Below are 27,305 nucleotides of genomic sequence, written 5' to 3'. Positions count from 1 at the left end.
AGGAGGGGCTCAGCGTGGAGGGCTCCCGGAGCGGGGCCCAGCGTTCCGCCGCTGTCTGCAGCCGAGCCCCGCGCGCCTCCCGCGGCCCCGCACATCCCGCGCCGGCCCCGCCCCGGCCCCGCCCCGGAGCTCCCGCCCCGCTGCCCGCAGCCGGGGTCTCCTTCCGTCTCCCGTCGGGGCCGACAGTCGGGGTTCCAGACGAGTCGCCGGCCGGGTTCGGTGAGGACGTGCGCGGCCGCAGGGGGAAGGAAGGGAGGGAGCGGAGCGGGGCGGTGGGCGACATCCTGTCCTGTGCTGTCCTTCCTTCCCCTCCGCCGGCGGGGCCGGCACTCGGCGGCTGCGGAGCCGCTCCCCGGGAGCTGCCGGTCCCTGCGGAGGGCTCGGCGGGCGGGCGGCGGAGCGGGGAGGCCGCGGGGCCGCGCAGCGCCGGCGGCCGCGGGTCGCGCCGGGGCGGGGGCCCGGCGGAGCGCGGGGCCCTGCGGCCAGCCCGCTGCTCCTCTCGCAGAACCAATTAACATCAATTAGCGAGTGTCCTGCGAGTGCCTGAACAAGGACAATGCGATGCGCAGGCTCCGAAAACATCCCCCGCCCCATCGCCTTAAGGACGCAGAGGTTTGTTTGCTATATTTATTTCTCCGTAGGGTATGACAATGCAGGGAGATGCAGTTGAAAGATACTAAAATAAAAAATCAAACAAAGCAACAAACGAGGAAATCCCCCCCACCCCTTACCCCATCCCAATACGAAACTGACAAGAGAAAGTAATCACGGTCAGGGTTGAAAACCGGGTATTTTGAGCGTCCTGTGTTTAAATTCTGCAATGAAAGCTCAGCGTTAGTGATTTTATTTTTTTGCTTCAGCCTCTCAGATAGGCATCACAAGCTGTGCGGTAAGGAGCCAGTGTTCTGCTTTGTGTAAGAGGGACACCTGCAGTTATGTGTTGTGATTGAACTGATGGAAGTGTTTATACTATTGAAGAAAAAACACAACCCGATTTAAAGAGGTATAGGCTCGCTTTTTCTGCTTTGGGTTGTTTGAGTAGTGTAGCTGATGGAATTAACTCAGTTATTCCATCTGCAGAGGCAGATGGAAATGCAAGAAAAGAGTGCAAATACCCCGTCAATGTGGAGCAGCTTTCTTCCTGTGCTCTGGGAGATGTGCTTTGTATGTCTTTGGCATCAATGAAAAGTGGAGGTGTTAGGTAGAATGTGAGTGGATTTTCTGCTGGAGCACTGGATGTGTTTCAGAAGCCCATAGGAATGCTAGTGATTGTTTTCCTAGAAGTTGTTGGGAGGCTGACTCAACTCTTTCAAGGAGCTCCGTGATAACTTGGGGCATTTCCCTGCTCTTAACTAGCCTCCTGGGAACTTAAAAATAGAGTAAAACAATCCCAGCTTGTCATGACTCCTGGTAAATATTTTCTCCTGAGAAAATATTCATCTGAGAATGATGGGAGTAAAACTTGTTACAAACATCAAAAACTCCTAACTGGACTCTTATCAGCCTGTTCCCTTGAGCTAGCCAGCTGATGTCCCAAAACATTCAGATAGACATTCCTGGCAGAGAAAACAGACTTGTGATAATGATTACTTTTATATTACTGTCTGCAAAATTAAATCCTTTACTCTTGATTCCTGTGCCAGTGTAAAAGTTCCCCTGAGTCTCAAGGTGTAAAGTCTTGGAAAACTTACTGCAGTAGTTCCAAGATGTTTACCAGGAACCATTAGTTCAGTGCTTGTGTGGCTCACTGCAGTGAGTTCAAGAATCCAGCCCTCTGTATTTTAAGCTTAAACAATATTTTTTCCCCCAGGAAATAATATATTGGCAGAAGAAAAAAAACATTACAGAGTGCTTTGTATCAAATCTGTTACAGGCTGTTTTGGTTTCCTTCTGAATAAAACCTAAAGCTTTCTCCAGTTCATTGATTCATTTTTAGAAGTTTTATTTTTGTTGTTATGGATCTGATTTTTACTTAAACACAGCAACTTTTTTGCTCTTCTCCTTTCCTACTAGTCTTCAAAAAACCAGTTGTAAATCAGTAAAATACTCTGATTTGCAGGGGGCTATCCCTCAAACACAGGCTCTTTAGAAGCCGACAAATTGCTGTCTTAGATTGTTTTCTGCAGTCTAAGGTGTTTTGGTAGGAGAATATTTTATATGTTTCTAAAATTTTCACAAATCAGCCTTTCCCAACTTTTATTTGCTTTTTTTTTTTTTTTGTTCAGTTTAATTTGCTGCAGCCATGAGCAACGTATCAGTGCATTGGAGATCTGAAACTCTGTCATAACATTTGTGGTTTTACTTGTAATAATTAACCTGTTAGTTTGATGTTGAACCTTTTTTCTTTTTGTTGAAGACTTGCAGTTGTCAAAGGGAGAGCACTACTCCCCACCCCATAATTTAAAAGGCATAGATGAAGACAGCATCAGGAGTAAAATAGGGAGCAGAAAGCCAAGAAGGTGCAATTCAGTTTTCGTAATTCCTAGAGGAGCTCCTGCTTTTCTAAGCATAGCTGAGAGAGCTTGTGAAAAACGTTAGAGCCTGCTGGGGACTTAAAAAGGAAAGAACAAAGAAAAGCAAGAAAAAATGGTGAAAACACCCTTTATGGTTTTTAGCATTAGGTAATTCTAATCTTTGCTTTTTTTAAAATTGTTATTGGGCACTAATGAAAGGAGACTGGTGCTTCACAGGATGTTGGAGTTCAAAATCTACCAGGGGATCTTTTGATATATTACTGGTAATCAGGACATAGGAGACTGGTGGGATTGTTGGTATGGGTCATTGCTCCTTTGGTAAAAGCAGCACTTGAAGCTTCTGAAGCTTCTTCTTCATTGTTGTGCCTTCTAGAAGCCAGGACCAGTGAGGAGCTCCTGTTCCTCCAGTATGTGCTCCACATCTGTCTGAAGAGGCACACAAGATTACTGAAGTAAGTGAATTTTTTTTTTTTTTGTTTTTAAAGTGAAGCTCTGAATGCCATTTTATTGTCTAGTTTAGTTCATCCTGAAGCACCACAAGTGACAGCATCAGTGCAACTGAAGAGTAGAAGTGGGAAAGAAAATAGAATTGGGGATAATATAAACTTACCAGCCTTTGTTACTCAAGGCATTTTTAAGCTATATTCAATACTGTTGCATGCAGTTTTTCAAAGAACTGTAGTACTTTACCATTGTTGACAGGGAATGGATTTTTATTTTTTCACACATTTGATTGGATTTGTTTCTGACTGTCATTTGTCTTTCTGATAAATATAAGCAATTCAAGTTCTCAAGATTTTCAAAACTGCATAGGGTAGTGGAAATGTAGAGCAAAAATGCTGTAGGAATTTATACCTGGAGGAATTTCAAGGAAGCGAATTTAGTGGAAGGATTGATATTGTAACTTGTAGCAGTCAGGAAACTTCACCAATCAGAAGATTTTTAAAAGCACTTTTTAAAAACAATGCAGTGATCTTTAAGGTAGCCCGATGCCTTCATGCTGGATGTAAATAGTCTGCATAAAATGCAAGTATGCCTAAGAGCTCTTCTAGTATGTTCTTGTGAAAGATTCCTGTGACTGAAATTCAATTAACCTCTTAATTTACACTTCAGTCAGTATTCTGTACATACATTGCAAACTTGTCTCCAGTGGGTGGTCATTAGGCCTTGGGATGGTTAGGGGATCATACTTCTAAAAGAGGACGTCTGCAGTTGATGTAATACAGTTCTTTAAATGTGCATTGAAACTTGAAAGGAATTCGGAAATTCTTCAGAGATTGAAGCATGTTCTCTGCATTTCACTTGTTTCTGTGAAGTCTGTGAAGTGCTGAGGCCTGAACAATAAGCACTGAGCTGAAGCTGACTCTCAATGAACCTTCCAACCAAACGTATGATATTTGTATTGTACAACGTTTATTTATGTTATTAGTGAAAGGTGCAGTATCATTAGTGAAATATGTAGTGTGGTAAGAATGTATTTCTTCCTGTATTTAGAGGCCAGTCAGGGCCTGTGGAGGTACATGGTCAAAGCCAAATCCCTTGGTTCCTCCTTGAGCCCTGGCCAGGCTTTGGGTCGAACCTAGGAGGAGAATGAAGCCAGATGTTCCTGCACTAGAAGGTGTGGAAGCTTGTTTATTCACCACCATAAAAACTGGACACTCTCACAACGAAGAGACCTCACCTGCGGGTGGATGCCCCTGAAGAATTTCCCAGTTACCAGGAGTGGCTTTCCAGTCCTTTGCTGTGGCTGGAGCTCCCCAGCTGAAGTGCAAATCTAGATGATAATAAAATATTAGGCGGTGTACCCTTCTTAATTACTATAGACAATCTTCTGTAGTAGTGATTAGGTGCATTGCTTAGCTTATCATTTTGTAATTCTTTGCTGGCTTAAACCATAGTAAATGACACTTATTCCTTGAAGTTGGTGTTTGTGTCCTTTGTGTTGACCATGTCCACTGGCAGAACAGTGGGATGGTAAATAGAAATTTGCAGTTGAAGTGTACGGATGTAGATATTTACTAAAAAGTGTCATTCCATCCAAAAAAGGCATCTTTGGACTCTGCTTCATATTTAACTGACCTTCTTCCATCATAGTAATATTCACAACTAGAAAAGCATGAGCTATAGGTAATAGTTACAGCTATGTGTTTCAGTTCTATAAATAAACTTTTTTGCAGAGGCAGGGATATTCCTGTATAAAGGAGCCTGATGCTACCATTAGAAAAGCTTTAATCTGTAGGATTCTATGGAGTAATTGGTGATGTCAATTTGTCTGATGAATCCAGTCCCTGTTATTAATGGCTTTTCTCTGCAAATCTTTTCTGTTCAAAATTGCTTTCTCAGGCTTACAGCTATTACTCAAAAATAAGCATTTTTTTTTCCTCTGAGGAGTGTGAACAATTGCTTGGTTGATACAATCAAGCGATCTAATACAGTCTTGAAGATCTAATTTTGTTCTGAACAATGACATCACTTTTGCTAGTATTGGTGCATTGCTTGGTACCATGGAGACCTAGAATGTTAAAATTCCTTGTGAAGCGTGCCTACTCCAAATGCCTGGTGTCCATAGTGCTTGCAGAAGTCACTTTTACCTTTCAGAATAACCTCTTGAAGCTCAGTTTAGATGCTGCTTATGAGAAATTCTAATTTTTCTGTATCTAGTGCTTCTGGTTGTTGGTATGTGGAATGGTGCTTTTCTGCATTAGCTCATTTGTGGGGAGAAGAGTGACTTCTTTGTTCTTGACCCGTTGACTGTGGCCACAGTTCCCATGACACTTGTGACAGTATCGCTGGCTGCAAAGCCAATCTCTTATTGACAATTATTAAGCTAGTTTCGAGAATACCACTGTAATAGCAGCGATTGCCTTTTGTACTGAGGAAAGTCATGGAGCAAATAATCTTGAATGACATCACATGGCACCTATAGGACAGCCAGGGAATCAGCCCAGCCAGCATGTGCTTATGAAAGGCAGGTCCTGCTTGACCAACCTTGGTTTAAGACAATTTAGGGAAACACTCTAAAATGAGTTACTTCCCCTTAGTGTAACTAATGCCTTTCCACCAGTAAGGAGAAACAAGTAGAGGAGATATAAATGGAAAAGTAACAGTTTACTAAAAAAACCCTGAAATAGCAACAGGCAGAAAATAACAGTAAGACCTCCAGTTTTCCAGAAGGTTGCTGCAATCTCCTGGGAACAAATCTCAAAATGGCGGACTGCCCGCTTCCCCAAGATGGCGCCTGCCACTGCAGAGACAAAGGGAAGATGGCGGCACTGCCCCTCCTCCCCCTCTGTCTCCCTGGCGGCTGCTGCTCCGTCAGGGGCTGGAACTCGTGGAGGGCCTTGGCCTTCCTGGCAGCAGGATGGAGCCTCTGGGCTGCTGTGTCCCGGTGCCTTCTTGCCTCGCCAGGCACTGCTGGTGGGCTGGGGTCACTCCACTGTTACAAATGGGATTTAAACCAGCCCCTGCCTCTGCCTTTTACAGTGGACAGTAACTTAACTGAGGTGGCCAACATCCCAAAACTCACTCTAGTTCTGCAGATTCTTAATAATGGCTGATTAGGACTATTAAAATGAACGATTTATTGAATAGACCAAGGAAAGCAGATGTAAGGCTTAAACCAGACTTCTTACCACACAGGATAAAAAAAGAGACACTACTAGTAGATAGACAATACGTGATTGAGGTACCTATATTGCAACTAGCAAAGACATAATATAGATTAGGATTCAGTGTATTTTATCATCCAGTTACTGATGGGGCATACATCAAATCTTTCCTCTCAATTTCCAGAAAAGTATCTACAAAAATGCATCCAAGCTTCATAAGAGAAGCGGCCCTGTGCATTTCTGAGGAGTGTGAAAGAGGCTTCTGTTATCTCCTAATAGATACTAATTTGTGTGGCTTTTTTAGTTGTAAAGAGCAATGTCTCTTGGTCAATGATGCTTACTTTTTAAAATCTGTTTCTACACTGCTCTCCAGACCAAGGTGGTGTTGAGTCTTAGGTGGGATCTCAGCCCTTCTGGCACCAGAGGTGACCTTCCCTGGATTCTCTCTTCCCTATGCACCAGCCATCTGTGGTGGAGAGAGACATCCTGCCACACACATGTGGCTGCTCTGCTTCTTTGGGCACAACACCCCAGCTGCAGACAGGTGTTGCAAAATTCACTCTAAAATTGCTTTTGATTGGGAAATGTGGCTTCTTCACTTACTACTATTGCCAGTAGAGCCAAAAGGCATGCCAAAGACAAGAAAAGGCTCTGCCCAAGTGCCTCAACTTTTAAAGACTTTTGGAGATAAAGTGTATACACTTCATTCTCAACAAAAAACTCTACTAACAAACTAAGAAATACTGTTTATTCAGTGTTGGATAAATCATATTAAAGGTCCTGGTATTTGGAGGAGACAATACTAAAAAACAGGAAGGAAGGCTGGGAAAGGAGAGCCTGAAGCAGCACGAAGGCTACAGGCAGGAAACATAACCATCCTGTGAACATTTTGCTGAAGTCCAAAAAGATTCATGTACTGCCTTTCCTTGATCAACGAGGTGGGTTACCCTGTTGTAGAAGATAATCAGATATGACAAGCTGACTTTTTCCTCAGGGAGCTGTGCTGGCTGTGACTGATGACTGTTGTCCTCCAAGTGTTTTTCAGTACCTTCCAGAAAAATGTTTTCCATGATTTTACCAGACACTGAAGTGACACTGACAGGCCTCTGCTTTCTGGGGTCTTGAAAACTGGGACAACTTTTGCCAGCTTCTAGTCAGCTGGGACTTTTTTGGATTCCCAAGATCACTCAAAAACCGTGAAGAGAGACTTTGCATTGTCAGCAGCAGCTCTTTAAAGATTGTTGGATGAATCCTATCAGTATTTGTCAGAAGTTGATAGATAAAAGGGGGGGAAAGTACACTGTTGGAAATGATGGAATGGGAATCTGCAAAGAGAAGTGACTACTAGTCTTCATATGCTTAAATTTACTGTAAATATTCTGTGTCTAATTGGTAATCTGGGATTAAGGGAATTTCTAACAAATTATCTCCTTTGTAACTGCTAAGAATTTTGGGGCAAGAAAACTCCTGTGTCCTGGTGCTCTTGTGACATCTAAAATACAGTTGTAAAGAGAGGGAAATAAGAATTATGTATGTTTGTGTACTCTTTTCATTGGTTACATTTAGTTGATCCAGACTGTTTTTCTATAACAGTGTAACTCAGACATGCTGAGTTAGGTTTAAATACTTTAGGTTAAATGAGATATACTGCTGCAAGTCCAGAAGCAGAAATAGGAGGGCAAAGTTCTGCTGACCTGCAGCTGAACTTTTGTCCTTTCAATTCTTAGAATCTTCTGTTTGCTGAACTATGTTCTACAGAGGTATGAAATAGCTGTGATCATAGTGGCTGGCATTGAAATGCCAATGTTTATAGAGTTTTGGCTGTATTAAAGGGAGCTTTTAACAAGGAATACGAATATTTTAGAGCTATTGTGAGTTACAGCAACAGTAATAATTCAAAAGTATTAATACATTCTTTAATGCCCTATCATACAAAGTTATGCATGATATCTGTCACCAAAGATCTGCAGTTGGTAAAGGGTCTTTCAGCTACAAGAATTAACTTAGAGGTGACCCAGCTGAAGGAGAGGTTACAACTGTGCAGCTGGGAGAGATTAAAAAAAGGCTCACCTGGACTGTCGTATTTGTGGAATAAAGTGGTTGGCTCGTAGTCAAATGCCATGGAAAAGGTAGGCATTAAATTCCTTGCACCCACAACTTCCTTTGTTCCTTACTAATTAGCCCTGGAGGAGCTACCTGCTATGAATGTCTTATTCTCTTGACTGGTGTTCCCAGCTCTTATGCATCAAAGCTCTTTGTGTCACCCTGTTCCTATGTGGGTGTTCAAAGAATACATTGGAACTAGAAGAGTCTTTGACCTGGTCATGGCCTAGGCCTTTACTTCCTTGTGAGCCTGAGCCAAACTGTCAATAATTTGGTCAAGGAGTTGAGCTCATCCCTATGACTACAGCCAGTCCACTTTATTGACTCAAAGAGTAGTGGTGCAGTTAACTCTTGCCTCTGTCGTCAGTGTGTGTTGTATTGCACATAAGTGGTGAGGGTACAGTTATTTGGTAAGTTGCTTAGCTAATAATTATAATTAATGCTTATTATATGCCATTGCACAAACAGATAGTGATATCATTGAATACTTTCTGGAGAAGGGTTGGAAGTGTTTGTGGCTTATGTTTCAGAGCCAGGTGCAATGTGTGCACAGCAAGGAACAGAGAGAGTAGCCCAGCTGCTAAAACCTGGGCCTTCCATGACAAAAGTTTAGAACCTAGGAGACTCGATATTTGCATTTGGAGGAGGGAGTACATTGGATAAAGAAAACAGACTGCAAGACACTTTCAGAAATACCTTTGATACTGGCATGCAAAAAGATTCCTTTAAAAATAACCCAAACACTTTACATTCTGGGCAGGACCCTGGCCATTTACCAGGGAGATAAAAAGTTACTGGTGTTCTTTGAGGGCTGAAATTCCCATCTATATGTGCTAGGAAGGTCAAAAAGATACTGGTGATGAGAGACACCAGGAATGAGAGAAATTTCAGCAACTATTGCTCAAGCTACTTTAGTATCAATGGCAGCACTATAGCCATAGCCTGGAGGAAAATGAGTAAAGGTATAATTAATGCTATTCCAAGTACAAGCAACTGAGCTTGGTAGGCCTAGTGGGTGGGACACTGGAGTAATGTCTTTAATGTCCAAAATGACTATGCATAGATAAGAGGAAAGGTAAATGACATTGATTGTTTTGGCAGCTTTTGGGACTGCAGTATGAGGCAGAGAGTGGGCAAAATGTATGCCTAGGTAGTTGTCATAGGCAGAATGAATGCTTCACACAAGTTTAATCTCCTGTACCCTCCTTTTGAGTCACAGGGTGCAGAAAGGATGCTGTTACTTCCTAAACTCATCTTCAGAGAGGATCCTATTTTAGCTCCAGACTTATTCAAAGGTTTATGTCTACAGAATTCCACAGATGTAGTTAAATCTTTATACAACATCATCCCACAGGATAAAGCAAAGCAATATGAAAAAAAAAAATTTATGGTGTTAATACTGATGATAATATTGATCATAATACTAGTTAGACTAGAGGACCTTAATCAGAATTAATTACAACACTGTATAGATAGTTGACTATAATTACAGTGACCATCAAGCTGGCAAAATAGTTAAGATTGATGTTGCTCACTCATACCAATATGAGCATATCTCTTTAACTCAGCCTCAGGAAATAATGCTGGAGGTGTCCCCACTCAAAGGAGGAATCTCCACACACATTCCTAGAAGGGAGTATGTTAAGGCTGTTGGAAGCAATGAACAGTGAAGAAAATAGCAAAGCTCAATATGAGATGAGGCCCACACTTGAGAGCACCAGTGATCAGAGCAGACCTGATGGAGGTTTTTGTTGCCATGGCATCAGGCAGGAATATCAAGTGGGAAAGGAGCAGAGCAGTCTCAGTACCAGGCAATGTTTTGTACAACTGCCTCCAGGTGTATTTCCTACCAAGAAACACTGCATACTACACAACCACTAAGAGCAGAAAATTTCACACCCACAGCAATTTGCACAATAATGGATAATAAGATGTAAAAGGACCCTGATGTTGTGTTTAGCTGTGGGATGAGAATTTGACATGAAAATTGTAGGGATGCAGTTTCCTCGCCCTCTGCAGAACGGGCACCTTTCTTGTGTCCTTGGCTATGCTGAGTGCTTTGACATGAGAAATTGAGCTTGTGTTTGCCACTGTGTTGTTAGGTCTATATTTAGCTGCTCTGCAGTTTATACAGATACTGTTAGCACTCCAAAAGAGCCATGTATGTTGCATTTAATAAACCATAGGATTTGTGAACCGCACTGGTTCTTTTGGATGCAACTGGATTTATAGTAAATAGACTATTGGAACACTCAGTGCCAGGCCTTTAGTTACATATTCATAACAAGTCCCTGCTGTTAAAAATTGGGACTGGTTTTTTATAGTGATCGACTGTCAGTCAGATGTTTCTGGGCCAACTGTTTCAGCTCAGTAGCCTTTAGCTCAGCAATGTCAGGTAAATTATCAGTACTGTCACTTGTTTGTTTTATCAGGAGCTTTGTCACATCCTCTCCTGTGCCAGTTTCTGCCAGGAAATGTTGTTTCTTGCATCCTCAGAATGTTCAACTTCAAGATTATTGAATCAGGCTGGTCTCAGCATTGTTTTACACCAAGTGCAGCATAATTCCCCCTTCTCCATCCATCACTATAACTTTCACAATCAGGGTATTGTTCAAGCTGCTTTAGCCCCATGGAGGCAGTGTCCTGCTCCAGTAGCCCTGGTCAGATGCCAGCATCCATTGGACCTGTGAGCTGACTGGCTGGGGCTGTTAAAAGGGAAAGGGGGTGCAAGTGAATACCCACTGTTTTTTCAATTCTCTGAGAAGAGACATAATGAATTTTGGGGCTTGCAGGATCACAGACTGTTAATAGCATGGGTCACTGGAGGTAGAGAAGATGCTTCTCAGAGTTCCCAAAGTAGGGGGAGTTTGATTCAGAAGTACCAGGAAATTGTACCTTCCCTGGAGCATCATGGAAGGCCTGGTCTATGAGTTGTTCTGTCTGTGGAAGTAAAAAAGCTAATACCTTGTTGGCCTTTGTAGGCCTTTCTAGTAGAAATATTTTCAGCATTGCCTAATGGCCTCACTGAGTAAGAGTGGCCAAATTATTGGAGGGAAATACTTGTAAAAGGATGTACTTTCTGGAGTTTATCTGAAGTAATCTGTATGTTACAATTTTTTCTGGTAGCTTACTGTATCTTATCTGACGTGTACCTGTTGCCCTGTGAAAAACAAGGGTGTATAAAACCAGAGGTATATAAATATGAACTCTGTCACTGCTCCAGCTGGGCAAGGTTCAGCTTGGCAGAGGCTGTTCCTTGGCTGCTCTTTGTGGTGCATAGCTCTGCAGCTGCATGCAGTGATAAACTGCTGCTGTGCAGACCTGACTAGAATTGTGTTAACTAGAAGTTACTCCACAGTGGAGCTTAGAACCTCTCAGAAACAGATCCTCAGGGTGGCTGGCTCTTAGGGAAGCCTACTTGACTGACCTTGGGAAGGGCTGAAGGGGCTCCTGGAACCTGTGGACTGCTGCAGAGGGTGAAAGAAATGGTCCCCTCCATTGTGATCAGCTGAAGGCAGAGTTTTAACTGCCCATGGGGACACACAGGTGATGATGCCATTGATGGGTGACATCTACCTCCGAATGGGAGGTCTCTGTAAGGTGCTGCCTCATGGCACCTGGTTAGGATCATCAGGTTCTGTCTGGGGTGCTAACAGTGTGTCTGATGAGTCTGGGTAACCAAGGGCTAGGGGGTTTCCAGTTGATGAAGTGATGGAATAGACATTAGGGTCCTTCTCCAAGTCCTGGTGGGAAAAGGTGCAGCATAGGGGCTTGTTGGCAAAAGCCAGTAAAACAAGTGTTAGGGCTCTGTGGGCTGCCTTGCTGGAATACCTGGGGCTAAACGGGCTGTCAAGATTCCTTGGGTCAGGACCCTTTGGCACAGGCTTAGGGGGGTTTTTAACTACCTTGGCACAAGGGGATTGATGGTAGCTGTGGCTGCATCCTTACAGAGGCAGCAGGATGACAGAACAAGCATAGCAGAAAATAGTTGGTGTTGCATATAGGTATAAAAACCTTATAAAAGAAAGGCCTTGTAAAACATGGTTTTGGCCTTGGTATTCTGGCTAAGCTGTTGAGTTCCTATGAGAAAAGAATCATAAGAATGAGAATCAGTTTGCATAACAATCTGTTTTTGTAAGAAAAGAGTTTACACCTGCAAAAATAAGGAGTCTGTCCTGTGAGAGACTGTGAAGAAAAAATGTAAACATATCTAGAAAGAAGAAAGTTTGATGGACATGTATGCTAGCCATCACCAACCAATGAACTGTTTCAATGATTTACTGACCTATTAGATTCAAACATGGTGCCTTCTGATACCACATAAAAATGAGTTGTGTGCAATAAAGATTTGGCTATTCTGCTCCAAGAAAGAAGTGTTTAGTCTGTCTCATTCCTGTCTCTAACGTGAGGTCATGGTGACAAGTTGGGACTGTGCTGGGCACTGTGCCTTGCTGGTGTTACTGGGCTCTGAGTGGGCCAGCACTTCTTAACTAGTGGGTGATGCTGGGCCTCAGAGGGATGACAAAGTCATAGCACTTTATCTGGCACACAGGGGCTACATCTAAAGAATGATTGATAACCAGCCTACTTGTGTTTAATCCCAAATTTGTGGGACTGCCCCAGGAAATAGGCTGGAGACCTTGGTCATCTCAAGGCCTTTATCTTTGAGCATGTGTTAGTGATATCAGCAATTCAGTTGTGTTTTCCAGTTGGCTTTGTAGTTGGATTCCACATCCTACAGAAGGGCCCAGGCTTCTGATTCTGAAATTCGAGGGTGTCCACTTTACATGTAACATATTTGCAATTCAGGTTAAATAGCACACAGTACCAGATTTGTGAGAGTGCTCACCTGATGTGGCTAGGGTTTTTGTCTGTGAAAAAGCACTCAGAGACACAGCTACGATGCCTCCATTGACACCATACTCAGTTTAATGTGATAATTGGTCGGATTCGTAGGCCCAGTCGGGCTTCAAGGAGGTAGAAATTTGACATATGATTGTCTGGAATCAAATTGGACCAAGCATTTCTGTTCTTGTTGTCTTGATCAATTTTTGTTTCAGAAACTCATTTTTAGGCAGCTTCCAGCTGCCTGTGAAACTTTCCCTGGACAGATAGAGCCATCACAGGGACTCTGTGGCACTCTGCTTTCTCCACTGTCACCTCAAGGCTTCTAACACAGACACTGGCGAGAGTCATGGAGTGTCTATTCCAATCTAAGTGTCCTGCTGGACTTCAGACACTTCTTGTTTGTAGGGAAATAACTTGGACTTCAGCTGCATTTAGATAGTGCTCAGCATTTCTAAGACCATGAGCTCATGGTCAGGGTAACTTTCCCTTTATGCTTTCATCTTTCTGATTCTTTCTATTAATAGAAGAGAACCAGATAGTTCCCTCTGTGAGAGCATCTGGCACTCAGAGGCAAGGCAAGGCCCCAAACCAGGCACTTGCTGCAAGGCTCAGGCCAGTCCTGATGCCATGTACTGCATCCCTCTGTTGACACTGGAATGGAGGGATGCAGCCTGGTGAGTTAGATGTGGAATATAATAACAAACACCAGACCAACAGCTTTAGGGATAAACAGTTAATCTCAATACAACAGGTGATTCTTGGGGATGGTCCTGTGTTGCTCCTTTTATAGTAATTTCTGTAATACATAAATCATGGCCTACAAGAATTTCAAGGTATATCCATTGCAACCTCCACCGCTGGTCCTTTTGAGCCAGCTTATAGGGTTTAACATTACAATGAACCCCTCTCCTTGTCTCCAGCCTGGCTTCAACAAGGGGTTCCTAAATTCTTTTTGTCTTGACAGTGACAATAATTGGATTTTACTCTTAGTGAAGTTGTGTGCCACTTGTAGTCAAAGTTCCTCCTCTAGCAAGGATTTTACAGTTACTAGTGGTTGGCATCTTACTTTTGTTTGCCTCTCTCACAGTTATGTTCCCAGAAAATGTAAATGTCTTAAGTTGGCTCAGCAACTTAATTTGTCTTTTGTATTTTGAATTTGTCTAATTCGATGATGTGATTGTTTTATCCCCAGTCATTTTTCAGGAAATACCCAGTGTAACATTAGCAGCCTGAAAGCCTTACCTTGGATGCAAAAGCCTGTTTTCTCCACTAAGATTCCTGCATCAATGTAAGTGGATACAGTGCCTGGACACTGAATGTTTTGATGAATTTCATATGCTACTTTGTTTTCCTGTCTTCTTTTGTTGTTGGTGTCTTATGAGAGCAGAGAAAGTAAAAGAGTGAAGTAAGAGCTGTCTTTGAATCTTGAAAATAACACCTGGAAAATTATAACATTGGATCTTTTATTTCTTATAGGCTTGGTATGAGTGATACTTCACATTCTCAAATTTGAAATCATAAGAGTCTTAAAATCTAAAAAACCCATGAAGGAAAGTCAGGAGCCTTGGTTGATCTGAGATAAATGGCATGAAACATTCTGTTGAGAAACCACCTAACACCCTGCACAAAGCAAGGTGTTTGTTCTGTCCTAGCTGGGTTCAACCATACTGAGAGGAGCTTGTCTTGATGCAGAGAAACATTAGTTCTTATAGTTTGTCATGGGTTTTTTTTTTTTGCTTTTTGGTGCGTTTTTGAAGGCTGAAATAGTGTCTGGCTTTGAAGGCACTGTCTTGAAAAACTTCACAGAGTAACATGCTCACCCATTTGGGTTTGTTGGTAACCCATGTGCATTTGGGAATATGGCACATGATGACTTAGTGATAGGTGTCTTTGTCAGCTTCTGAAGGTGTAAGTACTGCAGTAGCAGAAGTGTTGCTGTTATCTCTATTCTTCATACTTTCTCCCAACTAAGTTAATGCTACCAACAGAATTAGGGGTGCTTTGCTTGTAGCTCACTAGAGGCAGTCATATTTCTCAAAATTAAACTAGAAGGCCACATTTTATGAGAGATTTTTACCAAACCCAAATTAGTTTTTCCATTTATTTTATTGTATTTGAAGATATAATTGAAGTCGAGTCTTATTGTCTGTAAACCCTGGCCTGTATTTTATTCTGTAGGTGTTATATTCACCTCTTAAGTTTTGTTTATTGTGTCATGTTATACACATACTTTGGGGTTTTTTCCTATTGTTTTTGGATGAAGAAGGTAAACACAACAATCTGTATTTAACATTAATTTTTAGATTAAATAATGTGAAGTTTTTGTTAGTCATTAGAGTTGTTAGTTGCTTGTCTTTTTATATGTTAACTGTGTTCTGGGAAACAATTTATGCAACTTGACATTGACAGCACTGATGTCCACGGGTTGTGCTAAGGGAGTTGCTCTCCTACAAAGCAATTTAGGTTCGACAGTTCTTTCATGATGCATTCTAAATCACTTCGTAGTAAGTAAAATAGGTCTTGATCAAAAGGTTGTAATTTTTGTAAATTTTTTTTTTTAGCATTTTGGATTTTCCTGAAGAAAAAGAAAACAAGAAAAGATGGACTGGAATGTAAGGCCAGTCCAGAATGCTGATGCAAATACAAATCTGCAAAGTAAAGGAGCATGTTTCAGTCAGCTACTTCCTAATGGGCATGCCTTTCCTCAGACAAATGCCAACTCCTCTAAAAATGCATGCACTTATGCTGAAAATAACCAAATTGTGTATGTGCCAGCTGTCAATGTTGCCTTCCCTGCTGTAAATGCTGAAGGAATCAAAACTTCAGATCAAACCTCCCCAGGAGCATCTGTAACTGGTAATAATTTTTTTATGTCAAAATTCTCAGTTAAACGACATGAACAGATGTACTTAACAGCTCTAAAACCTCCCATTCAGAATTCACCTTTGAGGCCAGAGATGGCTCCGACTTCTTGGCCAGTCTCTAATCCCTACAGCTATCCCTGCAGAAATTTACCTCCCCAGCCCTCTCAGATGAACGCTGGGAATAGCGTAAGGAATGTGCTCGGGGAGCCTCAGTATGCCAATACCAACGCTTACAACATGCAGCCAGAAATGCTGCAGCATAATTCTCTGAGACTTGAAACACTACAGCAAGGTGGCTTTCATCCACAGAATAATTCTTTTCCTCTTGGTACTCCTGGGCAACATGTCCAACCCCAAATATTTAATTCCAATGCTCAACAGGGTAAAGCTTCATATTCAATAAATCAAAATACTGGGACAAATGTACAGCTACCACAATTTCACCAGAGTCAGATGGCATCAGAAGCTCCTAGAGGATGTTCTGCACCATCTCTGTTGCCTGCCAGCTGTGTTTCAAGACCTGCAGCCCAGTCTTCAATGGGTGTACCACAGGAAGTGCAAAATATACCTAATGGATACAACCTTAACCAGCAGAGGTACCCACTGGATCCAAAAAATGCTCCTGGGTTTAACAGTATTCAGCAACACTGTCAGAAGCAGCAATCTGGAGAAGTCAGTCAATCAGTCAGGAGTGTCTGTAATCCAAGTGGAAGTGTGGCAGCAAATCCATCTTTTAATGAAAGCTCTGTGCCATCCCCTAGCATTCCCAAAGCACTGCTTGATGTTGTAAAAGAAATAGAAGCTCTTTCTTCAAAGCCACTGAGTGATCCTGCTTCAGTTCCAGAGAGCCAGACGAGTAGTTTGATGAATGGACCTGTTAATGCTCAGATTTCTTCAGCAGCAGCAACACATAAAATGGGAATTACAAAGGAGAGACTAGCTTGGGAAGCTGAGAAGCTGAACTGTCTTAAAAAAAAGGTTGTCCTGCTTGAAACAGTTCATAATTACAAGAAAAAAATCTATCATCGCAAAAATTCTCTCCCTCCTCCTCCTAGTTATCCATGTTCTTCTGCTAATTGTCTTCCATGCATGCCCAAACAAAATGTACCACCTTCCCCATCTGAAGCAGTGAGGACAGAGAAGCCCATGCTCAGTGTTTCACATGAAGAAAGAAATGACAAAAATCTCTCCAGTGCTGATAACCAAATATTGGAGGTGACTCAAGGTAATTCTCAGGTAGAGCAGGGAAGTCTTTCTTCAAGCTTCACTCCTATTCCCCCTCAGAGCAAAGTCCCAGATCAGTTTAATAATCCTGAGAGCTCCTTGGAACAAAGGGATGTGCATGCCTTGGCCTCTTCTCAAGGAACTGTGACTTCCTCAAACAATGCTTCATGTTTTACCCAGGCAGGGAGCTCTGTCAAGATTGCATCAAAGAGTTTGCAAATTGGCCCTGAGAACTCATCATTTCTTCAGTTTGTATTGAGCAGCACAAATGTGCTGAAAGAGAAGACAGCTGGTGCTACTGCTGATAAAATACTGACAACTCTCCTGTGTAATGACAAACCACTGCTCAATACATCTGTCTTGGGTGGAAGCACGCTAAAAGACACTAGTGAGAAGAATGTAAAAAGTCAGAAAGGTGAGCAGGCATCTGTGGCTCACACAAACTCTCCTGCATCAGAAACAACTGCATCTGGTGATGCTAAATTCCAGACTGAGGTAGCTCAGAAAAAAACACCATTTACTGAGAACGCATCCTGTAACCAGAGCAATTGCAGTTATTCTGTGGAAGAGCTGGCTGCATGCCTACGCCTGTGGGAGAATTATCCATCAGAATCTGTAAGTGTGCAAAATAAACAGTCAAATGAAAGCACCACAGCAAATCAGGTTTCACCCTCCAACCAAAATACGACGAAGAGAGAGAACAAAAATGTTCTAGCTAGCATGGACGAGGCTGTTTTGCCTGTAACAACTACCTCTGTGGGACAAAAACTTGATACATTGACTTCCAGTTTGATAAAAAATTTTGAACCTCAAGTTGCAGTTGTCTCTCCTTTAGTACTTTGTGAACAAAGAACATTAAGTGAGCAGGCAGGCAAGATCCCAACACCTGAAGGTAAAACCTATCCAGCAATCAACTTGGGGAGCACATGTAGTTTGCAAGAAGAAGGGAAAAGTTGTGTAAATGTGGTAAATACTGCCAAAGGAACAATAGAAAATGCTTGGTCATCACCCAGTGGTTGTGTTCTGGAACAAAAAGTGGACTCAGATTTGCAACAGATCAAATTAGGTGATGAAAAACAGAGGAAAGTTAGTCAGTCTGCACAAGATGCAAGAAAAAATCTGCAGCTTGGATTACAAAACAAGGCTACTCTTCCTGAATCAGGCACAAATCTTTGTAGTCAAGCCTCTCAGGAAGGTGTAAGAGACCATGAAAACAAGCAAACTGTGTTAGAGGCAGGGGATACATCCACAGCTGTGCTGGAAAATGACATGTTTTGTATTTCTAGTGTATGCTCTCTTGTTGAAGGTGATAAATTTTATAACCCACAAATAGCAGGCATGTTCAAGTCAGTCTATGAGACACATGCATCAGAAGGAAATGCATCTGGTGCAAGCCAAAAGGAGAAATATCCGGACTCGCATAAAACTGAGCTAAGCAATAACACTTCCCAAAGAGAGAGCTTGCTGCTAAAGATGTTGGAAGAATCATCAAATCATTTGGATAAGGAAAGCAGTGGCAATCCTCCTAAAGCAGTTCCTACCTCTGAACAAAACACGTCATCCAAGGCATCTTTCAAGCATCCTGAAAATTACTTAGAAAATCTTGCTAATATAAATCAGAAGTTACCTCAAAATGCACTAGATTCCTCTATCAGCATAACTGCTAAAACAAATGTACCTGCTGTTCCAGAAGACCACAGTAAACAAAATTCCATGTCCAGTAAAAATAGCACAGAAAAGGAGGTGAATTTTTTTGGAGCAGAACCTAGTAGATACCTAAAAGATCAGCTGCTTGCTCTAGTGAAAGAGTTTCCATATGGCATTGAAGGTGCTGATATGCTAACAAAAGAAGCAGCACAAAATCATTCTGTGGCTGAACGGACAGAGAATCAGCCTCAAAAAGAGGTTAAAACTTGTGACAAGAATTCTCATTTGAAGGACCCAGTAAATCAGACTAAAATTGCAGTGTTGAGCTCTGATCAGGTTCAGGACCTGTCTCCTGGACACAACCAGTGTCCCTCTAGTGACAGCAAGAGAGAAGTGAGTCAACAGTCAGAAAAGACTTCAGCTGACAAGGACAGCCTTGAAGGCAGTGTCCAGCCTAGTCAGGATCTATGTGAGCAGGAAAAAGCCCCACAAGAGACTTCTAACCCCAGTGAAAAAAGTGAAGATTGCTCTTTAACAGGTGGTGTATCTGTAGCATGTAAAACATCGTGTTGTCCCTCTCAGTTAGAAACATCTGGTTCAGAGAAAAATGATTGTCAACCTCCTGAAGCTGAAAACAACGACTCTGCAGAGACAGAGGAAAACAACAGTCAATCTGATGCCTTGAAAAGGAAAAGCTGTGCAGTGGGAGACCTGACAATTTCTGAAAAAAACCCAGACAGTATAAGCAAAAATAAAGATATTTCCAAATACTCTGCTGCAATCAACAAAAAACCTAGGCTGAGTGTGGATAATGAATACAAACTGTCTACAACACAGCAGGAAAAAGTTGGACCAGTTAATTCCTTTGAAAACCAGGATGCTGATAAATACAAAAGCAGCAGTGGGAAGGAACTTCTGCAAATTGACAAAGGAACCCAAGTGTCAAGTATAGAATTTTATTGTGATGAAAAAGAGCACCAGACAGCCTACCAAGAGTTATCAGAGAAAACTGATCATATACATGCAGACAGCATGGCAAAGTTGTCCGTAAAGAAGGAGAGAGTTTTTAAAACTGAGTCCCTTTCAAAAGATATAACCAAACCAGGTTTGACCATGAAATCCAAAATGGACATTCACCAATCCGTGAAGTCAGAAACTGTTGAAATTAAGCACTCTGAAGTCAGTCAAGGACAAAAAATTCAAACTTGTGAAGATAACTCAGCTGAAGAACAAAACTGTAGGAAACAAAAGGAGATGCTTAGGAAAGACGTAGGAACTAATGTCAAAGAGCAAGCAAAATCACCAACAGAAATAAAACATAAAAAATCAAGTAGTTACCAAGCTGCTGGAAAATTCTCAGGTAGTAGCACTGTCGACTTCAAATCAAGACACACAAAATATTCTCACCATAAATCTGTGAAAGTTCATCCTTTTCAGGAGCAGCCATACAAAAGGAAGATGAAGGAGAATATGGTGGGGAAGAGAGAACTTAAGAAAGCAAAGCTAGAAGAGGAAGGACTGAAACAATCTGAAGCAAAGAGTTCTAAGCAGCTTGCACACAATTGCTTGCTAAATGCTGACAAAGCTAAAAAACTGAATGGAGAAAATGGTTGGAAACCAAGGAGTTCCTTAGCAGATTGCTCTCTGCTTAAACTGCAGAGAAAAAGGGCTCGATCTTCTAGCATGTCTAAAAACTACTTTTCCAACAAAGAAAGACATCTTGATGGTCAAAACAAAGACAAGTGCTCTGAGAAAATGTTCCCTGATAAAAATCTTCTATACTTAAACAGAAGAAATAGCAGACTAAAACTGCATCTTCAAAAGGAACCCAAAAAACACTACCTGAACAGAGTGGCATTTAAACGTACAGCGCAGGAACGCATCTATCTGACAAAATTAGAGACATCACCTGTCAGACCTGTCTGGCATAAAACCACCAAAGTGTCACAAAGCAGTGACTCAAAAAGAGATGTGTCTGTCTCGACAGCTGAGAAGTCATGCAAACAGGAAGTCCTTGAGTTCAAGCTGTGTCCAGATATACTGTTCAGAAACCCAGGCCCTGGTGAAGAAAGCTTAGCTGCAAAGAATTCTCCAGAAAGAGATAAAGTTGTTGTAGAAGGTATGATGCTCACTTGATTATTCATTTGTAAGTAAAATCTGTGTATTCCTTTTTAAATTTATGTTGCACAAAGGTACAGAGAGTAAAAACATGAGACTGTAGAGGCTGAAGACCAAGATATGCTAACTTGCTCTCTACAGACCACAGCTGTGTCTTAAGCTGCAAAAGAATATGGGAATCTTCATTCAATTTTCTGTAATTCTTAGAGAATGAAATTAGAATACTTTGGAACATGGCAGGTTCAAGTAACTTTGGGAGAAGGCTTTCTAAAGTGCTTGGAGTTAGCATGGCTTGGTTGTAGAAAGTAGATTCCCTTGGCATAGTTACAAGGCTGATCTGATCTGTAGTCACTGCTCACCTGGCTGTTCAGTCTGGCTGGGCAGAGGAGGGAAGGATCTTTTGTGATACAGAGGAGTAGAGCAGGCTTAGGCCAGACATATCCTGCCCATAATCCCCATAACCTTTGTTGTCTTTAAGCATCCCTTTTTCCTTTTCTTCTTCCCTACCCCATTTTTCAACATTTTACATGGTGCACTCTGAAGCATATTTATGTCAAATGTAGTATTTGATTTTTAAATGAACCCTAATCTTAAGGTATATGTATCAGCCCTTGGAGTAATTTTCATACCCAAAGGAGATTTCCTTTTGCATGTGCTAGTGTATGTGTTAGAATTTAATGCTGAATGGATGTCAAAACTTGTGATATGGGCACCTCAGAAACATTTTTTGAAAATTTCTTTTTAGGTGTTAAAAGTAAAAAAGAAGATTGGTTAAAATGTGAACCAGTGAAGCAAAAGAAACTGGAAGAGATCTCTGCAGGTGAAGTGACTTCTGAATGTCCTGTTTTAAATACAAGTTAAATCCTCTTTGCTTGGTTTTAAATGTTCCTTTACAGAAGTAAACCTTAATAAAGCATTTTAAATTATTATTTATTCATTCTGCTGATTAAATAGATACCACAGAATAGACTTGCATGTCTCAAAGATTTGTGTAGCTTTTTATTGCTTTATGGATATGTTGTTGAAAATGTTGAAATTTTCCTGTGATGTTGACTTGGATACAGCATTTAAATACAGTTTAAAATTGTATATAAAGACTCTTTCACACTTTAAAATATAGGAAGAGATTTAGCAGAATCTAGTGAAAAAACAGAAAGAGATTTTTAAAATAAATCTGGCTTTCACAGTATATTGCTGCTGTACACACATAACACCTGTGCTCACAAGTTCCAGGACCTGTGTGTCCCAGTAGTCTGGACAAGATAATCTGTATGTCACCCAGAGGAAAAGTCAGGCCACTATTAATATCTTCCTCATTTTTCTTGAATGGCAAATTGCTTTTAGGATGGTCTTTTATACCCTCTAGGAATCAGCTGTCAGAACAGTGGCAATTTTCATCTCAGGATCTTGTTTGTTCCATCCTTTGTAAATCTTGGGTGAGGTTGCTTCCAGCTGTCCTTGTTTCTTTGCTTTAGGTACCTCTCTAGCTCTAGCCTTGTTTTCCTAGTGGTCTGAAAGGAAACCAAATGCATTTTGTAGCCTGCCCTGTTGCTATCTGCTTCTTAGCTTTAGAGCAGAGGGCTTGCATGCTGATACTTGTGTTGTGGTGTTGCAAGTAACATAGTTTTCAACCTTTGCATCTTTTATCGTTGTTGCCTGTGTCCTTGGGCTGTGGTGTCTGCCATCTTTTTAGCCTTTCCGCTTGCTGCTTCTCTTCCTTTCACAAATGCATGTTTTCTGTCACACCTTTCTCAAAACTCCAGAAGTCTCTCCTGTGAAGACACCCAAATAGCCATTTTGTGCTTCAAGATGCACTGGAGACTGTTTGAAATCTGAGGCTCCTGGTGCTTTAGGGAGGAAGTTCGTGGATCCCTTTTGGCACTGGAAGGTTGTAGGTACCACGTGCATAAGGAGTTGAGTCCTTTGAGACTCTTGCTTTAACGTGCTTGTCTGTCTTGCAGCTGAGGACAGTATTCCCCTTGATACAGCTATACAGATCCTGGATGGAAATGGAGAGACTCTTCAGATTCCTGTCAAAGACTCAAAAGAGATGTTTCAGACCTACAGGAAAATGTATCTGGAAAAAAAAATGCAAAAGTCTTGATAGCACTTCTGTATCAAAGGTCTTACTATCACTGAGAAAAAAATGCCAATGCTAATATGATTTTTTCCTGTTTACTTAATATTGTTGAATAATTGTAAAAACCCACAGTTTTCTGGTAGATGTTGAAAATTTCCTTCCCTATTTTCCTCATTTGTGAATAATTGCCATCTGATTCTGTATTTATTGTCCATATATTCTTTGGTGCTGTAAATGCTGTTTTAAATGTGTTGTTTCTTTTGGCATATTTGATTCTATTTTTTTTTTTTTTAAGATAGAGTAGCTCGTTGAATCTTGACCAAAAAATAAGAAACTCGTTTAAACTGTCATAGTCTGTTCTCTTGCCTGATTCTCTAAAACTTCTACTTGTTATACTTTCCATTGCTAGTAGTAGAAAAATATTTCTGCTGCAAAGGGATTGCAGTGGATTCCCAAGCATTACACTTCTGTTTCCCACTTACGGTGGGCTGATAGTTTTGCTTTTAAAAAGGCTTTCTGTTTTTGTAGAAACGTTTTTTTCTAAACTGGGAATAAAAATATAAACCCCTCAATTCAAGCACACAGATCAGGGGCATTTATGAAGTATTTATGCTGCTACCCAGTTTTCTTACATTTCTTTTTGTGAAGCTTGTATGGACTGAACTCCAAGTTTGTAGTTTAAAGGCTTCAGTTTGCAGAAGACTTCTCTTGCATTTCTTTGTCTTTCTTTGCACTTGAAAGAAAAGTGCAGTTGTTGGAGTGAGGAGAGTTTGAATTCGCTCTTGTCTGGATTAAGTTGCTGAGTTCAGTTAGACTGTAATTAATGTGTTTGTTTATAAAGTGTTAGATTATGTTTGCTTACACATTCACTGACATAGCAGTTGTGTTTGTCATTGGCTATCTTATGTTGAAGTGCCTTTTCACTGTTACTCAATTTAAAATCAAATCGTATTTTTACAGAGATTTGGTACTTGATTCTTTCTATCTTATTAAACCTTTATGCTGAACGAAAAACCTGTAGATACTTTACTGAACAATTTTTATACTTGAAATAAACTTTTGAGGACTACCTTGTCTTTTTTTTTGTTTGTTTTTTTGTTCTGAAAGTATGAAAGTGCTTTTTGCAGTTGGTTAAATAGGCATTGAAGATATTCCTGTAGATGAAATGCAGCTTTAAAATAAGTGATGGATCTTCCTTGTTAAAACGAAGTAGTTTCAAATTTGTTAGTTTGTTTTCTCTCTGGGTGCCAAACTATTAGTCTGTGGGGAATGTTGCCTCTGGAAGGTTTTGTAATAATGATGTCAACTCTGAGAAGGTTTTTCATTTTCTTGAGAGTTTAGTTACCTGTATTATACTGCCAGCATGAAGGAAGATTTATTGCAGCCTTAAGTGTACCCAGTACAAAGTGTTCCTGTCAGGGGTTTAGTCTGGGTTTTGTTCTGCACAATGATACATGAAGCTGACATAAGTACTTGAGTGAATTCTTTTCAGTAGGAAATTATTCAGTTCATTGACCCATGATATTTATGTTCTAAATATTTGGAGAAATCTTCTCTCTTACCTTTTGCATCCAATAAGCAAGAATGCCAGTTTTGAGTCCTGGTGAATACAGCTGTGTCTTCTTCCTCCTTTACACCAAGAAGTGAATCTATGACAGTGTTTACATGGTGACTTGTGCCTACTCTAATTTGGTATGGCTGGGGTCTTTGGGATAGACTGGCCACGTACCTTCTGCTTGTTTCTTGTGTTGGTTGGTTGTTGTACAGTCAGGAGAGTCAGGAATGAAGTCTTTTAACATAATGTGGGTTCAATGAGCTCATTGGGTTCAATGATGCCATTTTCTGCTGGTTGCTGTTATTTTGAACTGCCCTGTGCAGTTACAGTCTCCAGTGTAGTCATATCATAACAATTCTTGCTGATATTAGACTCTGTGGTAAATTGCTGTGGCTCATAAGTTGGCCACTATCCATTCAGACAGCTGCTGGAAGGAAAATATCTGTAAGGAACAGTGTTAGGGGAGCAAGGAGTACCTACAGGGGAAAGCCTGGTGACCATCTGCTCCACAGAATGAGCACTGTGGATATGTGCATCAATGTCACATGTAAACACCAAACATTATTGTGTTCATGCTGGCTTGACAGACAGATACAGAGCAGATACAGCTGTCTCTAGCACTGCCTGTTTCACCTGTGGGCATCTCCTGCAACTACAAGATAAATGGGCAGTTACAAGAGCCAGCAAGAAAAACTTTCTGTAGGGAAGGCTGATGTTGTTTCTCAGCATTTCTGCTCTCCATTTAATGCAGCTAACTATGGTTGAATCTGTTCTGATGTGCAAGTATGTCCAAAGCAAATTTCTCCCCTGATAAGACCTTAAACAGCTACAGACAAGATTTAAACATGCATGAGTCCCTAAACCTTACATTTTTAAGCATTTTATGACAAAAAGATACTTTTTATAGAAAGAGGATGAGAAAAGGGAGCAAAGGACAAAACTTGCATGTTTAATATTTGGAGGTGACTTCAATACCTACAGTAATGTCTTGGGGTTTAATGGCTCTATAAACTTAACTGATTTTGTGGGCTTGTACTCATTTAGTACTGTGATGATCAGTTTCCATACACAGTGTAAAGAAAGGCTCTCAGGGGTTAGAAAGTGCAGTAAGATGAGAAGCCCCACTGCTGCCTGGGAGGGAGGCACTCTCTGGGTTAGTGCAAGGGGCTTTCAGCTGTTCTGTTCTCCTGAGAGGCTTTGTGGCAAGGGAGGTAAGAAACTGCAGAGTTGTTCCATGGTGTTTTGATGGGAACCTCGCTCACTCCACTGTTCTGTGCACTGGGAGCAGGAGAAGGGCCAAATGCAGAGTTAATGAGGACTAGACATGGATGCTGTAGCTGCAAGTGCTGTTTTCTATATGGAGCTGGTCACAGGACTTCTTGGGATTCCAGCAGAAGAAATCCTTGCTGTCTTTGTAGTGCTGCTCTGCCCATTGCCTCAATGAAAGAAGTGAGGGTATTGCAGCCTGCAGTGATTGCAGGAGGGGAAGGAGAAGTGCCTGGGGTGATGGAGTGAAGCTGAGCCTGGAATGGGGGAGGAAAAGGGTTACCTGTGCATAAGTATTTGTTTCTTTTTTTTTTTTTTAAAGGAAAATCCAAATCACTACTCAAATGTTTTTATTAATTGGAAATTAATTAAGCTGAATTCTATGAGGCAAGTCTCATCCTGTAGCAGGATGCTCTGCCTGGAGTGGGGGTATAACAGCTCAAACCTATTTGGAGAGCTCTGAGTGGTGAATGCAGAACAGGGTGTCATGCTGCTTTCCTCCAAAAATGACTTAAGCACAAGTACCAAAGTAAGTATATCTACTTGCCTTACTCGGGAGACTTGGTCTGTGTATTTGTGATAAGATACAGAAGGAGAGTTCTGTTCTGAAATAACTGTTCTCCTGTCCTGACTTCTGTTCCTGCAGTGGCCCTTTCAACAGAGACAGGTTTCTGCTAAAAGCTTGGTGACAGGGTGCATTAGCTGTCATCTCTAGGAGAGTGGCCACCTGTTAGCAGGGTCTAACACAGACTTGATTTGCAGCAGTTGTTGTTAACTCCTAATTCTTTGTCCTTTTTGTGTCATATCCTTCTTCATTTGCTCATCATCATTTGAGTCAATCTAAATTCTTGAAAATTAATTGCTGAAGAAACCAACCCAGGTTTCTCTAGAGGAGGTTGACTGATTCCTGCACTCCCAGCTTTTATTTAGGAGTCAGCCATGAATGTGGCAATGGGTTTCTTTCCCTGAAAGATCAATACTATGGCCTGTGGAACATATCTCTTCTTTTTTTTTTTTTTTTTTTTTTTTTTTTTTTTTTTTCCTCACAGGCTCATTAAAATGATTATTAAAGTGAAAATTTTTATTAAAAACAACTTCTGCACTCATCCAAGGATTGGTATGAATGCAGAAGCACAGATGAAGAGAAGAAAAGCTGCTCTGGGGTGTGTTTTGTAATCTGTTAGACTAAATATTTAAAGTTGAATTTCTCCTTTCTTCTGCACATCAATGGCTTCATATCCTTTGTGTACAACTTCTGATAAATCCTTTTCCTTTCTCTCTCAGTTTTTGTAAGAGAAGCTGCATGCAGTGGAGAGTCACAGCAAAGGGACTATTGAGCTGAGATGGGCCAATGACAAAATTGCCAAAGCAGCACAAACATATTTAGCATTTCTTCTGATAGGACAGAGACTGGCCAAATCACAGACTTACTATACCTGCAAAACAGAGAATTGCTGACCTGGAAGTAATATATTTAGAGAATTGCTGATTTAACATCTGGTAAGACCATAGGGTTGA

At 41.2% G+C, this 27,305-nt stretch overlaps 1 protein-coding gene across 2 annotated transcripts; it reads left to right on the top strand.

The window, feature by feature from the left end:
• The first annotated feature begins 4 nt into the window (after positions 1-4).
• Positions 5-24,036, top strand: RESF1 (retroelement silencing factor 1). Of its 2 annotated transcripts, XM_079303416.1 has the most exons (6): positions 5-219; positions 2,848-2,926; positions 14,226-14,321; positions 15,595-20,887; positions 21,632-21,706; positions 22,848-24,036. In XM_079303416.1, the coding sequence occupies exons 4-6, from the start codon at positions 15,634-15,636 to the stop codon at positions 22,988-22,990; spliced, it is 5,472 nt and encodes a 1,823-aa protein (XP_079159542.1). In that variant the 5' UTR covers positions 5-219; positions 2,848-2,926; positions 14,226-14,321; positions 15,595-15,633; the 3' UTR covers positions 22,991-24,036. The 2 variants fall into 2 exon arrangements, with proteins under 2 accessions (XP_079159542.1, XP_079159543.1); XM_079303417.1 differs by lacking the exon at positions 22,848-24,036 and having other exon boundaries at positions 15,595-20,914; positions 21,632-21,813.
• The last annotated feature ends 3,269 nt before the right edge of the window (positions 24,037-27,305 follow it).

This window comes from Erithacus rubecula (assembly GCF_903797595.1).
Source record: "Erithacus rubecula genome assembly, chromosome: 4".
NCBI classification, from domain to species: domain Eukaryota; kingdom Metazoa; phylum Chordata; class Aves; order Passeriformes; family Muscicapidae; genus Erithacus; species Erithacus rubecula.
Note: the sequence above shows the minus strand (reverse complement) of the source record. Positions and strands in the feature narration are given on the sequence as shown.

Coding starts and splice junctions, on each gene's coding strand:
- RESF1 (XM_079303416.1), top strand. CDS start 15,634: ATGGACTGGAATGTAAGGCCAGTCCAGAATGCTGATGCAAATACAAAT. Junction 20,888..21,631: donor AGATAAAGTTGTTGTAGAAG/GTATGATGCTCA, acceptor ATTTCTTTTTAG/GTGTTAAAAGTAAAAAAGAA. Junction 21,707..22,847: donor ACTGGAAGAGATCTCTGCAG/GTGAAGTGACTT, acceptor TCTGTCTTGCAG/CTGAGGACAGTATTCCCCTT.